Below are 15,108 nucleotides of genomic sequence, written 5' to 3'. Positions count from 1 at the left end.
AGAGTGCATAATTCTTCTAGTGATTCGTGGCATGCGCACGTTTTACTGACGCCACAGCAGTACAAATTGCAACGTTAAGCGTCCCTTATGTGACGTCATTTTAGTGTCTACTGACTGACTGACTGACAGACAGACAACACACTACTGTATATTCGATGACGAGGAACCCACTTTGAGACTAATAATGCTTGGAGACGGCTTGAATGGGTAATGAAGATAAACTTTAATATAAGTTTAACATAACAACAAATGTACAACGTTTCGACAAGGTTTTATCATCATCAGGTACAGAAACTGGTGACAAAATCTAGTCGAAACGTTGTACATTTGCTGTTATGTTAAAGTTATATTAAAGTTTTTCTTCATTACCCATTCAAGCCGTCTCCAGCCATTATTAGTTTTATTTCTGTTTAACTGATGCTTTCTTGACAGCCAACTCTCTCAATAATGACCTGTATCGTCTAAGTTTCTGCTTTTGTATGTTCGCCATGGGAACGTTAACTTTTAAAACATTTAAAGCACATTCATAAATACACACGATAAATTCATTTTAGCTCGGGCAATTATTCCTTTAATCTGGTTTCGTGTGGCTTTAGGTAATGCACGGAGCAACTCTTGATGTTGTTTAATTCTAAGTGTTATGATGAGTAAATGACAAGAGATTGTAAGTACAACATACAATACTGTATATTTATACATCCATTTAGATATAACATATACTTTTTTTCACAATACAGTGATAATAATTGTTAATATGAAACAGATAGGATAAAATCGATTAAATTTGGGGCATCCAAAAATTTCCAGATTATAACAAGGAATTTTCAGCAGACTTTCAATATCTCGGTTTTCTCTCTACCCTTTGTGTAAATAGTGGTAAAGTTCTCTCTCGGCATTCTAAACACACTCCACAGGTAGGAATAGTCGATATTTCCACTCTTCCAGGGGTTTGGTTTGCTTTGAATTTCGCGCAAAGCTACATGAGGGTTATCTGTGCTCACATTATCTAACTTAGCAATGAAAGACTAGAGGGAATGCAGCTAGTTATCACCATCCACCGCCAACTCTTGGGCTACTATTTTACCAACGAATAGTGTGATTTACCGTCCCCTTATAACGCCCTCACGCTTGCAAGGGCGAGCACGTTTGGTGGGACGGGAATTCGAACCAGCGATTCGTAGCGCCCTAACCACCTGGCCATGCCAGGCCCTTTTTCATGGGATATGATGAAAGCAGTAGGTCACCAATTCACACTGGCGACCATCTGTATCTGAAAGACATCCGCTCGAAAACGGTTGTTTAAATAAAAACACACCCATACATCCAGTGATTAAACGCTTGAATGCTTGTTGTTTAATTACATATGATCTGACCTTTAGATAAAATCCTTTTAGTTCTATCACGGCGCAGTCATGATAATAAATGAGTATATATATTCAGTGAAACATCAGTTTTATCTTTCTTTGTTTGGCATCTACACTATAACTTATCTTCAGGAAATAGTCCTGTCCTGAGGTGGAATTGCTCTGGCTTTTGCGATTTCAAATCGATAAATAAGTAACCAAACTGTTCGCCCATTGCAGCTTGATAAGCTTCTTCAAAATATTTGACACGTATTGGAAACATTTGTCTCGCTAAAACATTTAACTGAGATTTGACTCTGACATTTTTGAACAATATAATGTATTGAGATTTTAAACTAATATTACACATTTCTCTACCCTGATGAAATAGATTCTGTACAATATAAAACACTGATAAATTCAAATGGTGACTTCCACGTGTAAAAAGTTGAGACACTCCTTTATTTTCTTCACTTTCACTCATAAGATCATCAACGATAAAAAGATTTGATTCATCAGACAGTCAGACTGTAAATAATCATATAATTTTTCAGACGATCTTTCAAAAAATTGAATGTTAGGAATATTTTGCATTAATTTAGTATACAGGGGTTGAAATTCACCATAAAACCACATGATATTTTCGGTAATAGGATAGATAACTTCACGATGATAGGTCAAAACTTTGCTTACAAACTATGATTTACCACTTCCTGTTGGACCTGACACTAAATATGTAAAAGAGTGTTGTAGATAGTTATCTATCTCAAGCTCTAATGTGAAATAAATGAAAGAGTAATCGCATTATATAGATCATGTTGAACCTGTAAAATCATGTTTGAGCATACTTGGGATCTTCTCCTCCAAGGCTCTGCATATGTCCTCTTTTCAGACCATAGACTATGGCAGAGTATTAAAGTCTGGAAGGATATATCGTCTGGTGTAAACTGAACAATAATTCTTGTTTTATTCCTTGTTGAAAATGATCTGGGTCTTTAAATCTCTATACGTTTTCTTCGGACTTGTCACTGTAATGGGATGCTGAAAAATGTTAAATATTTCTATTACCTTGTTCTTCATTGGTGATGTTTAGTTTTACACTGTTGATAAAATTGAGGGTAAACCCTCCATCGTCACGAAGACGTTCATAGTTCTTGGGACCACCACTAACCAATGATGTGATGTAATGACCATCACGCTCGTTTGTAAATTCAACGAGATAATCGTTAGATTCGTCTGAAATGTAAATTATAATATCTGTATCATATTATAATACAAATAAAGCTAACTTCTCAAGTGTATGGTACAATTTCAGAAGATTGTGAGCAGTGATGAAAGCCGACAGAAAGTTGTTGGTTTGTACCTCCAATGAAGAGCAATAAATTCGTTACTAATTACTATAACATGTGTTGTTTTCTTATTATTATCACTCACTAAAGAGTGATGCTCTTTAACACATATTATGTAGGTCAGTTGTGATTTGTCGTCAGACATACCCCAACATACCCAAAAAGAGTTAAGGCAAAGTTTTGCAAAGTTGTGTAAGCTCTTGTAATGGACTTTAAATGTCTTACCTTTAAATTTTGCAGGATATTTTAAAGAGATTGCACTCCTCCGTTTTTTTGTTGTTTTTTTTTCTTTAAAACGCGGACACAAACATTTGCTAAAAATTAGCAAAATATCTGCAAGGATATTCAGTGGCGTTCATTTTCCAAAAAAAATGTAGTAAGACAGGGGAAGTGGATCGAAAGTGAGGAGGTGTAACAGTCGAGTCGAGAAACTTAGCAGAAATGGCAAAGTAGTTGCGTCACTTCTTGTTGAAAGCAGCCACAGTAGAGATGTGGTCAAGATTTTTACTGCCTGAATTTAGTACATTTAATGCGTGAAATTTAATAGTAATTTTGAATTTTGCTTCTACTGAAAACTATATGCTACATCGAGAAGTAAGAAATATCCTAAAAATATTTTAATTGTGAAATACTTCTTTAATTTAGGCTTAAGCGCTTATTCTAACCCTAGTATAAACCGGAAGTTAAATGGTGTGAATGAGGAAAGAGCAGGAAACTACACAGAAGTAATATCTTTATTCTCCGCATTGTATTAAAAGATCAGGAAACTTAAACAGAAGTAATATCTTTATTCTCCGCATTGTATTATCGCTTAGATTTAAACATCATTTGTGTATTTAAAAGGGTTTATACATGTGAAATACGCGAATTGGCAATTATCTCAAGTGAAAAAAATTATATTTTGCTGTGGAAGTGTTTACAAGTATATATGAACAAATGATGTGAAATATTTATATGAAACTGTTTGTAAGTATATACAACTAAATTAAGAAAAATAGTAAGATAACATTAAATGATATAGATAGTTTATTCATGGATTTGGCCCTGAAGAGGGAAACAAATGCAGTGTTTTACACCAGTGATCATCAATTTCTTGAATAACCATATAGCATTTGAAGTTCATAAACAGCTATAAAAGAAAGAGAAAGAGGTCCAAAGTGAACCTAACCCTCTCAGATCACACACAACGACCAAACGACGATAAAACTAAGATCCACGTTGTACACAGTAAACAAATACCCCATCTAGATAAACAAACACAGTCACAATTGAAAAGAATTACTGAACAGCAATCTGACATAATTACAAACCAAACGAATGCTCAACTGACGAATATCCTGTACCCAGACATACTAAAAACACCAGTAACATTACCTAAAAATACAGAAAACAACCCTATATGAAGCAGTCAAAAACACATTAATCCATTTCATCAAAGAATACTAAAACCCCATAAATCAGCAAGATAGTATTACTCTACTTTTTGAAATAGCCAAGAAACATTCGACGCCTATAATGCTTTAAATAATTTAGACATTCACAAGTTCTTTCCTTACCTAAAACTTCAAGACACAATACAACAATATCCAGGGTAGTGTACTAAACAAGTCACCTATAATCAGATCTTACAATATCACCTACATTAACGTAGTAAAAGTGTATTTATAGAGTATTTATGTGAAATACGCACCTGATAAATTGATCTAGTAAACAGTGAATGAACTGTTTGTGGAATGTTATGTGATCAAACTAAGTGAAATCGTGAATAGCACTAAATGCTATAAGCTTAAAATTCATGGTCTGTTTGTTTGTAATTAAGCAGAAAGCTACACAATGGGCTATATGTACTCTGCCCACCACGGATATCAGAACCTGGTTTCTAACGTTGTAAGTCTGCGGACATACTGCTGTTCCACTGGGGGATAAAATTCATGGACGTGGCCCTGAAGAGGGTAAAAAGATTAGTGTAAACATTTGTGCAATATTCTCGGGAATTAATGGCATAGTATTTATCAGTTAACAATATACTCAATGAGGGAAGGTCTAGATAGCACCTGACCCTCCCAAGTCACGAACAACAACACGACCAAATACTGGCTAAGACAATGTGTCCACATTTTAGCTGGATATTTTATCACTGTATATTTTGGTTATTATGATAAATGCTGAAAATTTTATTTACACTCTTTGACTTATAGAATTTTATTGTGATGTGAGATTAGCTCAAACTCAACTATTTACAACAGTCACTGCAGTAACGACATGAGGTTTATTCGATAAAATATTTTAATTTTTCAATAAGTGGGAAAGTTAGTATGAATTTGGTTTTATGATTACATATATATATGTCACAGGTTTATTTTCTTTCTCACCAAAGGTGAGATTGAAATAAGAATCTGTGACATAAAAGCCTAATGCTTTCTTTGTTTGGCTGTACCCTCTGCTGTGGACTGCAGTTTCGCCTATTCAAGGCTCATCAGCACAGCTCGGGTTAGCAAATCAAATAAATATAGTTAGACCTCTTATAACATTAATGGGGTTTTTAAACCCTTTTCAATCACCAGTATAATATACAAATCACTGTAATGAAGAATAGATTTTGTATGTCACTGAACTTAATAGTCATTAAAAAACGTATTTATCTATTCTTTCACTTTATATAAAGATGCACAAAGCTAAATGTACATTCATGACATTCTCTCTCTCAAAATTTGAGAGTACATAAGGAGGTTATTTTCTGTTTTAAGTTACTACTTTCTGTTTTTGATCTAGAATTTACATATATGTGTTGTATGGAAATTCTATTCTTTACAAATATATCTTACCAAAATTTATACATACAAAAATAACAGTATCACCATCTTACATTTTGGGTTGTGTTTTTCAAACTTATCCAAGTGCAAATTCCACCGATAAGCTGACAGCTCGATAACCTTTGATATTTAGGAAGAACACAAAATGAAACATGTATGGATTATATAATACTGGATTGCCAAAATTAAATCACCTTTCATACATGTCTAGTACACTTCAGTTAGTGTACAATTCTCGTATACTTTCTACTCAATTACACACATGAACTGAATGTTTTAACATCTATTTAAGAAAACTTCGAGTATTGAACGGGGGATTATGATCGTAGATCAATCGTTTAGATTTGTAGCTAAACATTCATAATTAACTTGCATGATGACTTATCAAAGATGGAAAGGAGGCTTCTGTTTTCTTGCGAGTCGTCCATCCAAGCATATAGCCTTTATAAATTGACACTTCACTTTATTAGTAAGTACTGTTGCTGCGATGTCTATTTTCGTCGACGAAAAGAAAAAAATTCAGGGACCCATGTTCGATGGCAGCCCTGAGGTCTCATGCTGAGACCGTCCACTTATGCAGCCAAGGGTCCATAAAGCATAGATGAGAATTACGATAGTAGTTGGTAACTTAGTTCCCTCCTACAGTGGAGTAAATCAACCACACAGTTCTCCTATACGTTTCAAAGCTACAAAAAAAACTTACGTTCAATCTATGCTAAACAAAAACGTACAACGAATTTCTTGAATGTCTGAACTCATAGCAATAAGACTGATAGCACTTCTTTACAAATATTTCTTTATTGACCCTTTACTACATATTCTCAATAAGAAGAAACGTAGCAGCATCTGGACTGCATATGCGCAATATTTTTTATTTTATTTTTGTGTTTGTTTGTAATTATGCACAAAGCTACACAATGGGCTATCTGTGCTCTACCCACCACGGGTATCGAAACCCGGATTCTAGCGTTGTAAGTCCGCAGACATACCGCTGTGCCATTGGGGAGCTTTATTTTTGTGATGGCTACTTGCTTAACTAATCCTATATTACTGTATTTAAACTAATGCTATGTTAGGGATTTCTAACATGACGATGGCTAATTGCTTAACTAAAACTACGTTAGGGATTTCTAACATGACGATGGCTAATTGCTTAACTAAAACTACGTTAGGGATTTCTAACATGACGATGGCTACTTGCTTAACTAATCCTATATTACTGTATTTAAACTAATGCTATGTTAGGGATTTCTAACATGACGATGGCTAATTGCTTAACTAAAGCTATGTTAGGGATTTCTAACATGACGATGGCTAATTGCTTAACTAAAACTACATTAGGGATTTCTAACATGACGATGGCTACTTGCTTAACTAATCCTATATTACTGTATTTAAACTAATGCTATGTTAGGGATTTCTAACATGACGATGGCTAATTGCTTAACTAAAACTACGTTAGGGATTTCTAACATGACGATGGCTAATTGCTTAACTGAAGCTATGTTAGGGATTTCTAACATGACGATGGCTAATTGCTTAACTAAAGCTACGTTAGGGATTTCTAACATGACGATGGCTAATTGCTTAACTAAAGCTACGTTAGGGATTTCTATTACGACGAATGCTAATTGTTTAATGAAAGCTATGTTTAGGGTCTCTGACGTGATAATGTCCAACTGTTTGATTAAATCTATATTAAAGGAGCAAGGTATTCCTGAATAACGGAAGCTTATGAATGGTTTTGCTTGAGTCATAATTTACATCTAAAGTTTGGAAAATTAGCTTTAGATATATACAGAAACAAGGAAAATTTATTTTCTTATATTGATTTCAGTAAAAGACTGTTACATACACCTTAAAAGATTCACAATTTTAGAATATTATTTATTTGTAGATCATGAATCGCATTCATATGTGAAAAACTGTTTTCTTTATCTGTACATTAAGCACTCACAGCTAAGTAAGCAAGTGTTTCCTCTATCTTTGGCTTATCACCACTTAGAAACAGTTACTTAACATAAGACTATAATGCTACAATCAGTTGAAAGTGAAAACTTCCCTTTTATTTCCTTGCAACATTTATAAAATTTATTAGAAAAATATATTTTCTGTTAATTATTATTCCAGTTTTTTAAGGAGTTATTTACAAATATTTTATTTTTAATTAAATCAGTAGACACACACAAAAATACAATTATTTTTCAATTTAATAGAGTTAAAATGGTTTGAGTATTATCTTACAAATTTCTCAGCCCTGTGTATCTATGGGCTAAGATGGAACTAACCTTTGCTTCAAGTACAAAAGTTTATTTACTGGTAGGAATTAACATATATATAGTCTGCAAACATTAACAACAGAACACGACACACAAGATTATATTTAAATATGCTGACAGAAAATTGCATTAAAAAGATGTAAACAGTTTTTACTATCTAAATGATCAAGTCAGTTGTCCAAATGAACAATGGAAAATTGTGTTTATAAAAGATGAAATATTGTTTATGTGAAAACCTGCACATTCACATCCTGGTAACTTGCCACATTTGAAAACAGCAATATTCTCATGTTTACTCTAATACAGGAAATTTGTCTCACTATCCTTACATGTACAACAATGCTGATTACAAAAATAAATAATGTATTGGCTGTAGCCCCTCATAATGTTTATTACTTGCATCTAAAATTGTTGATTAGAAGGAGACATCAACAATAAAGTGATCAGTGTTATTTCTCCCTATACTTTTTTCACATCTTTGTAAATGTCTGTCAGTTTCACTGTATGGTGAATTGCCTTATAATTAGCAAATTATATTAATGGTCCTATGTTCCACATTATGGTAAACTATGATTATTGCATTAATGTTAACGTTATATTGAGATATACCACAGAATGACTTGGATCAATTGGTAAGTTGGACAGATACATGGCAAATTACCTTTAATTATAGTTAAGTGCAAGGTAACACATAATTTGGATCCAATGTTTAATACAGATGAGAACAAACTGAATAGCATAACTGGAGAAAAACTCTTGGCATAGTGGTGGATAAGTCACAAGCTAGCAAGTCAGTGCTCTGGTGCTCGTGATAAAGCTAAATTTGTGTTATTTATTGAAAAAATATAAAAAAGAGAGAGAAAGAAAATTATCTCTATACAAATCCCTAGTTAGCCTCATTTGGAATAATGAGTACAGTTTTGGTCTCCTTCTCCAAGAAAGAATATTGACTTATTAAAAAGGAATCAGAGGGTGGCTATTAGAATTAATGCGAGAATGGAGAAAGATCTCTTATTTTCTCTTGAGAAAAAAATGGATAAAAGGTGATCTTATTGAAGTTTACAAGATTATCTTTGAGATCAATAGGATAAAGGTTTTTGATTTCTTGGTGCTGTATTCTAAAGACAATAGGATGAGAGGACACAAGTTTAAGATTTTGAAAAAAAAAAGGCTAGGATCCAGTTAAGACAGTATTATTTTTTTCCAACAGGGTGGTTGGTTAATGGAATGAGTGGCTGTAGGCAGTAGTGGTGACTAACATTTTAGAAGAGATTAAGAGGGGAAAAATAATGGGTGGGTATAAATTTGTAATTTTCTGAAGGGTGGGTGGTTTTCATACATATTGTTATTGTTTAGTCACATAAAATCCACAGTATGATGAATGTCGATTAATCATTTTCCTGCAATGTTGTAGTATTTTCATATTTTGTTATTGGTTGTATGATGTCCACATCTTATGCTTTATTATTTTACTCTACATTGTTGTAATATATTCATGTGTAGTAATGTTTGGAGATGGCTTGAATGGGTAATAAAGAATGGTAGATAAACATTTATCTACTATTGTTTGAATGTAACCTAGTGTGGTACAGTGACTAATCTTTGACAAAGTCATCCTACTCCTTGTTATTACAGGTATTTTAACAGATAATCTGTTAATTGAATTTCATTTAAATGATGTACTAACAACCAATTTATTAAACATTAATATCTTTAAACTTTAAATAATTATGTGAATTGTTTGCTTCCAAAAGCATTGTGGCTATAAAACAATTAAAAACCAGCTGTATATAGTGATAATATTGTTTCAACTCTTTAAGATGTGTCTTCTATACATACTTGAATACACCTACATTTAAGTAACAATGGAATATAAATATAGCTCATTAAAGAATCTACCTTTTTATAACAGTATTCTAATATCTGTCTCTGTTGAGCTCCATGTGTAGAATTCTCTCTTTTACACTCTTGCATGATATATTCCTAATAAATTAGTAACTCCCCGGATGCACCCTATCACCAAAGTATTCTAAATTATTTGTTGCATAGGTTGTAATGGTATGCACTAAATATCAAACTAAGTTCCAATTAATCTGGCTAATATTATGAGCTAATTTGTATCTTAAAAACTCCTTTTGAAATGTCCTGTGACACCCAAGTTCAGCTCTCGCTAAGGAAATCTATTACTTCTCTTGTCTCTCCCATTTCTATAGTGCTATACACCATTTTCTCCATGTTCCCACACTTTGTTATTACATAATCCTGTTGTGCACTTATTAATAATTATGAATTATTTATGTACTAAGGAAATCTATTACTTCTCTTGTCTCTCCCATTTCCATAGTGCTATACACCACTTTCTCCATGTCCCCACACTTTGTTATTACATAATCCTGTTGTGCACTTATTAATAATTATGAATTACTTATGTATGCTCAATTCATGCTCATTATCTTTTATGATGAGCAACTCTGAGGTTATTTTACTATTTTGAAATCTTCAGTAAACATTTTAGAAACTACATTTATCTCAGCTAAATACATTAAAGCACACGACCACCAAGTAAGAAACCAGCAAAAAAAAGTATATTTTCACAAATGTTTTGTATATAATCATAATAAAATTAACAGAATATAGAATTTCAGAAAAGTTTCATCACTTCCATTATCTGTGGGCTAACTTTTGTCAGGATAGTTATGATCCAAGCACTAAGTAATTCTCATACTGTTCTGCTGTTCTCTATAAAACTAAAAACAATTTATAAAAATGGTTCTTGTTTGCCAGGCTTGACTAAAACAAGAGGACTAGCACATGCATGACTCCTGAGGTTTATCTTGAGCAGTTAACTTGAAAGAATCTTTTTTTACCTCTGCTGTCTTTGAAGTAGACACTAATTGACGAGCAATGTCAGCAAACATTTCTTCAACACCATCCCCAGTCTTGCATGACGTTTTGAAGACACCACTGATTAAGTTATGACACTGCTCACAAAACTCATCAATGTCAGTATCTGTAACAAACATCTGATGCTTCAGATCAATCTTGTTTCCACATAAAAAGATTTTGGCACCCTCTGCATAAGTAACAATGTCCAATAAGTGTTGAGACAAAATATTGAAGGAGTCAGGGTTGTCAAAACTAAACACCAAGATAGCAGCTTCTGCAAACTTATAGTAGCTACTGGTGATAGAAGCCACTCGTTCCATCCCTCCAGTGTCCCACAACTGAAGCTGAAAGCCAAATCAACAGTAGTTAAAAACTATCTTAAATACCAATATAGTTGAATCTAAATTCACTACAAAACACAGAATAAAAAAAATTATATATCATATTTAGTAATACAGTTATTTTTGCAGGTGCTTGTAATAGGTGCCATAAGTGATCATAAAAAAAGCAGTAATGGAACCTCCAACACAATGCGTTTATTACCAAACAACTGTGTAAAACAGTCAACCTGTTGGTAACCTTAGATAGCCATGTTCTATAGAGTATGATGAAAACTATCTAACACTTTAATTTTGCCTCACTTTTTATATCAATGCCAAAACCACTTCTCACAAAAAAACACTACACTGCCTTAATACTTGTCATATCAGAAAAAACTCAGTAATGTTTAAGACTTTAACTGTTATGATAACAATATTTAAAAACAAATATTGCTGGAGAAAGTTACTATAATGTTTCTATGTTTAAAACAAGATACAATACTAAATTTATGTAATTATTTTAATTGGTATGTTAGAGATTTAGTGGGAAATACCATTTAGGTTTTCTAGATGATAAGAGGATTTCATTTCTGAAACTATAGGTGCACTCAGTAGAGCACATACTTCCACCATGCAGTGTTGATCATAATCAGCTTTCAAACAATACAAAAACGTGACCATATGTCCAATGTTAACAACAGGCATGGACCATCTTTGGCAGGATAATGAAGAATAATATTCTACATATGTTCACCAAGTTTCATCAAAATCTGATCATTTTTGACTAAGTTATAAAGCACAAAGTGTGAAAAATCAACCCTCAAGTTAACAGAAAGAGATTTTTTTTTATCTTCATGAGTCTGCTGGGGCTTTGACCTTTGCCCTTAAGTTGGATCATAGACAAATGTATATCAAGTCCATTCAGCCACTTTCAAGAAATCTTGATGACACACATACAGGAGTTAAAACATAATCTCCATCCACCTTTGGAGTGATTATACAGGCTTTTCTTTTATTTCAAAATAACAAGAGGACATCTGGCTCCACTAGGCCATCATATTTTCTACTAGCACCCTACTTGAAAATACATAAACTCTTTGTTATATTCAACAGTGATCTCTAAAATACTCAACAAGTCTTCTATTAAGCTCAATCATCATTGAAGCTTCTACCACCACCTAAAGGTAAACTGTTCCATAGGTTGATTACTCTATTGGAAAAACAAAACTGCTTAATTGGAGTCATGCAAGTTTTACATATTTTAAGCTATTGCCCTTTATTTTCAATGCCTGAAATGTTTTTGAAATCATCTGGATTTATGAATTCCAAACCTCTAGCACAATTTTATAAACATAAGTAATGCTTTCTGTAGTTATTACCTCTAAAATACTTATTATTTACTATATTTAAGAGTTAACAAATGCTTAGTAATTTTACTTAGAAGGCCCAACCTCATCAGATGTTCTTAGTTAAGAGCTGAAAACACCACTAACAGAGAGGATACCCAATTGATGACCTAAGGCTGATCAGTCATAGAAGCTTTTTTGTAGTATACTTGTTACTCGTAACTAAAACTATTTATTATTACTTGTAATTTTGAGCAATTCTTCTTGTAGAAGTTATTACATAATGAAAAATGACTTTTGCACTTATGGATGACAATTAAAATTAAGAGGGTGAACCCAAATATAAATGTTATCCTGTGACAATGGTAACTACTCAACATCAACTTTGTCAAAATTAATCATTTATAAGGATTACTTAGGTTGTTCACAGCGTACAGTATACTTAAACCTCCAAAAATACTATGTAGCAAGATAATCTAAAATAACCAACCTACCAATCAAAACTGTACATTCAACTTTACATTATTGAAACAGAAAGGCATTTTTCTTGTATACTTTATTATCAAATACTTTATGGTGAACCTTACCACTTATTCCCATAAAGAGAAGCAGGATACAGTTTTGTTTTAAAGTACTGTTTATGAAAGATACAAAATTTGGATGGGAGATTATGGTCATGAGTAAACAATTTTTTTCTTTGTGACATAATCTTGTGAAAAATGTAAATACAGTTCACAAAAATAAATAAAAATTACCTTAACTTCTCTTCCACAAACATCAAAAACTTTGTAGGAATGGTCCAGCCCTAGTGTAGAGCTACGATCTGCACTGGAGACAAATTTGTTCATTGTAAACCTTCTAAAGAGAGAACTTTTGCCAACTCCAAACTCTCCACAAAGGATTACCTTCTGTACAGGGATCTTGGTAGATGCCATGAACCATCGGTTTTAAAAACTGCTTTTTCTTTAAAGATGTAGAATGCTTGATGGTTTCATATCTTTTCCTTAGAAAAATATGCTTTTTTTTTCATTATTACAATTTCAATTCTTTAAAATATATCTGCCTAAAACGTTTTAGTTCATGTATGTAATGTACTGACTAACACCACGAGTCTTCATATTCTGATAAATTAATGCATGCATCTCAATCCCAAACATTCCTGTTAAGATTATTTCAACCTTACACATTTTCAAAACTGGGTTACAAAGCTTAATCCTTTCAGTTACTCTATCGCATAATTACACCAATAATTACTTTATTTACACTTTATTACTACAGAAACACTAACTTTTTACCTGTCAAATATCTGATTTGTTAGTATACACCTCACTACTGGTAGAGGTCCACACATATTGCATTATTAATTATTTGTTTTTACTTGTTACAACAATCAATGTAAAGAACTGATAAAACTTTTAAAAATAAATTTGTGAAATCACTAATTTACTATGTAAAATATACAGGGTAGGCTAATCTAACATTAACTCTAGTACTAGTAGTAGAGCTAATCTAACAAAGACTCCGAGGTAAGTTGATTTAGTTATTCGTAATATTAGCCCTATTAGTACTAGTAAAGCAAGGTAAAAATGAAATTATTAATGTAAGACCTCAAAGTCAGTCTAATTACGGGTAGGCCTAGCACTAGCACTACTACAGAAGTAAAATTAATTGCAATATTTATTTTATTAGTCTAGCTCGTAGAGCTAGTATTGTAGTATTACTCATACAGTAATGTTAATTTGTTATAACTATATTTCTCTGTATCCAACAAAGAAATGAACTCACATAATCACAGTTCACAAGAAATTTGTTAAACAGATAGCTTAAACAAATGTGTTTAATTTCCAAAAGCCGATAAGCCTTATAACTTGAGGTCCATACTACTAATAGTAGTACTAGTTCTACTTCTAGGTTAATAAGTGAAATCAACTTCATTAATTAAAATTAATATGTAGCTTTAACTAAATAAAGCAATAACCTGTTTAGTAAAAAACAAAATAAATCTAAACATTTTAAGCTATATTTTCAACTTAAACTTTAAAGTGTTATTCTGCTCACTTAAGCGTGGAATCCACATATTTGCAGTATTTTTCGGAAGCATTTTATCACACTCATTCACCATAAAAACGTCTAGAAAAGCTTAATCGGCAGCTACTTTGTTTAATTAAAGATGTCCTCTCATTTTCGTGTAAGCGGTCCCTTTGATAAGTTACTAAGTTAAAAGTTATATACATGGCAATAAGAACCTACAATATATTAAATAAATGGGACAAGATAAAAAAACAACAACAAATGATAGAAAGCCTAAAGACGTAAACTTTACAATTTAAATGCATCAAATGATTAACAGCAACATTATTTGAAAACAGTGGAAATTATCTATTAAAATAATAAGCTTGAGTCTATACAAATGAAAAGTTTAGAACATCATATTTTATTAATATGTAATAGATTAAACTCATGATCACCACTAGATCATAGTAGACGTGACTTTAAATTTACTCACTAATCAAGTTCGTAAGTATAAGACCCTGCTAGAAAATTATGAGTGTTCAGCGTTATAATATAAATTGATATAAATTTAAAACTGTGTTTCTTTCTTCAGTTATTAAAACTTTTAGTCTCATAAACTATTTTTGAAGTAATATATGTTTGGTTTTTACGTTTGATGTGGTTGTTTTGTTTTTAAATAAATGATATTGCTAATTCCTGATTTTTACAAGATTATCCTAAACTTGCGCACAATCCACGGAGTCTTAAAGATATTGTTAC

General features: G+C 32.4%; 1 protein-coding gene and 1 long non-coding RNA gene across 4 annotated transcripts in view; one reads left to right on the top strand and one right to left on the bottom strand.

Moving 5' to 3' along the window:
* Window positions 1–15,108, top strand: part of LOC111086502 — a 38,060-nt gene that overhangs the window by 11,945 nt on the left and 11,007 nt on the right. The window lies entirely within an intron of this gene.
* Window positions 7,698–14,622, bottom strand: LOC106462348 (ras-related protein Rab-30-like). 3 transcript variants are annotated; one of them, XM_022389591.1, is made up of 3 exons: window positions 14,395–14,622; window positions 13,092–13,353; window positions 7,698–11,014 (listed from the first exon to the last, which is right to left on the bottom strand). In XM_022389591.1, the coding sequence occupies exons 2-3, from the start codon at window positions 13,269–13,271 to the stop codon at window positions 10,589–10,591; spliced, it is 606 nt and encodes a 201-aa protein (XP_022245299.1). In that variant the 5' UTR covers window positions 13,272–13,353; window positions 14,395–14,622; the 3' UTR covers window positions 7,698–10,588. The 3 variants fall into 3 exon arrangements, with proteins under 3 accessions (XP_022245299.1, XP_013777715.1, XP_022245298.1); XM_013922261.2 differs by having other exon boundaries at window positions 13,092–13,339; window positions 14,395–14,621; XM_022389590.1 differs by lacking the exon at window positions 14,395–14,622 and adding an exon at window positions 14,122–14,309 and having other exon boundaries at window positions 13,092–13,339.

This window comes from Limulus polyphemus, unplaced genomic scaffold (genome assembly GCF_000517525.1).
Source record: "Limulus polyphemus unplaced genomic scaffold, Limulus_polyphemus-2.1.2 Scaffold1147, whole genome shotgun sequence".
Classification (NCBI taxonomy): domain Eukaryota; kingdom Metazoa; phylum Arthropoda; class Merostomata; order Xiphosura; family Limulidae; genus Limulus; species Limulus polyphemus.
This window is presented reverse-complemented; position numbering and strand designations above follow the sequence as displayed.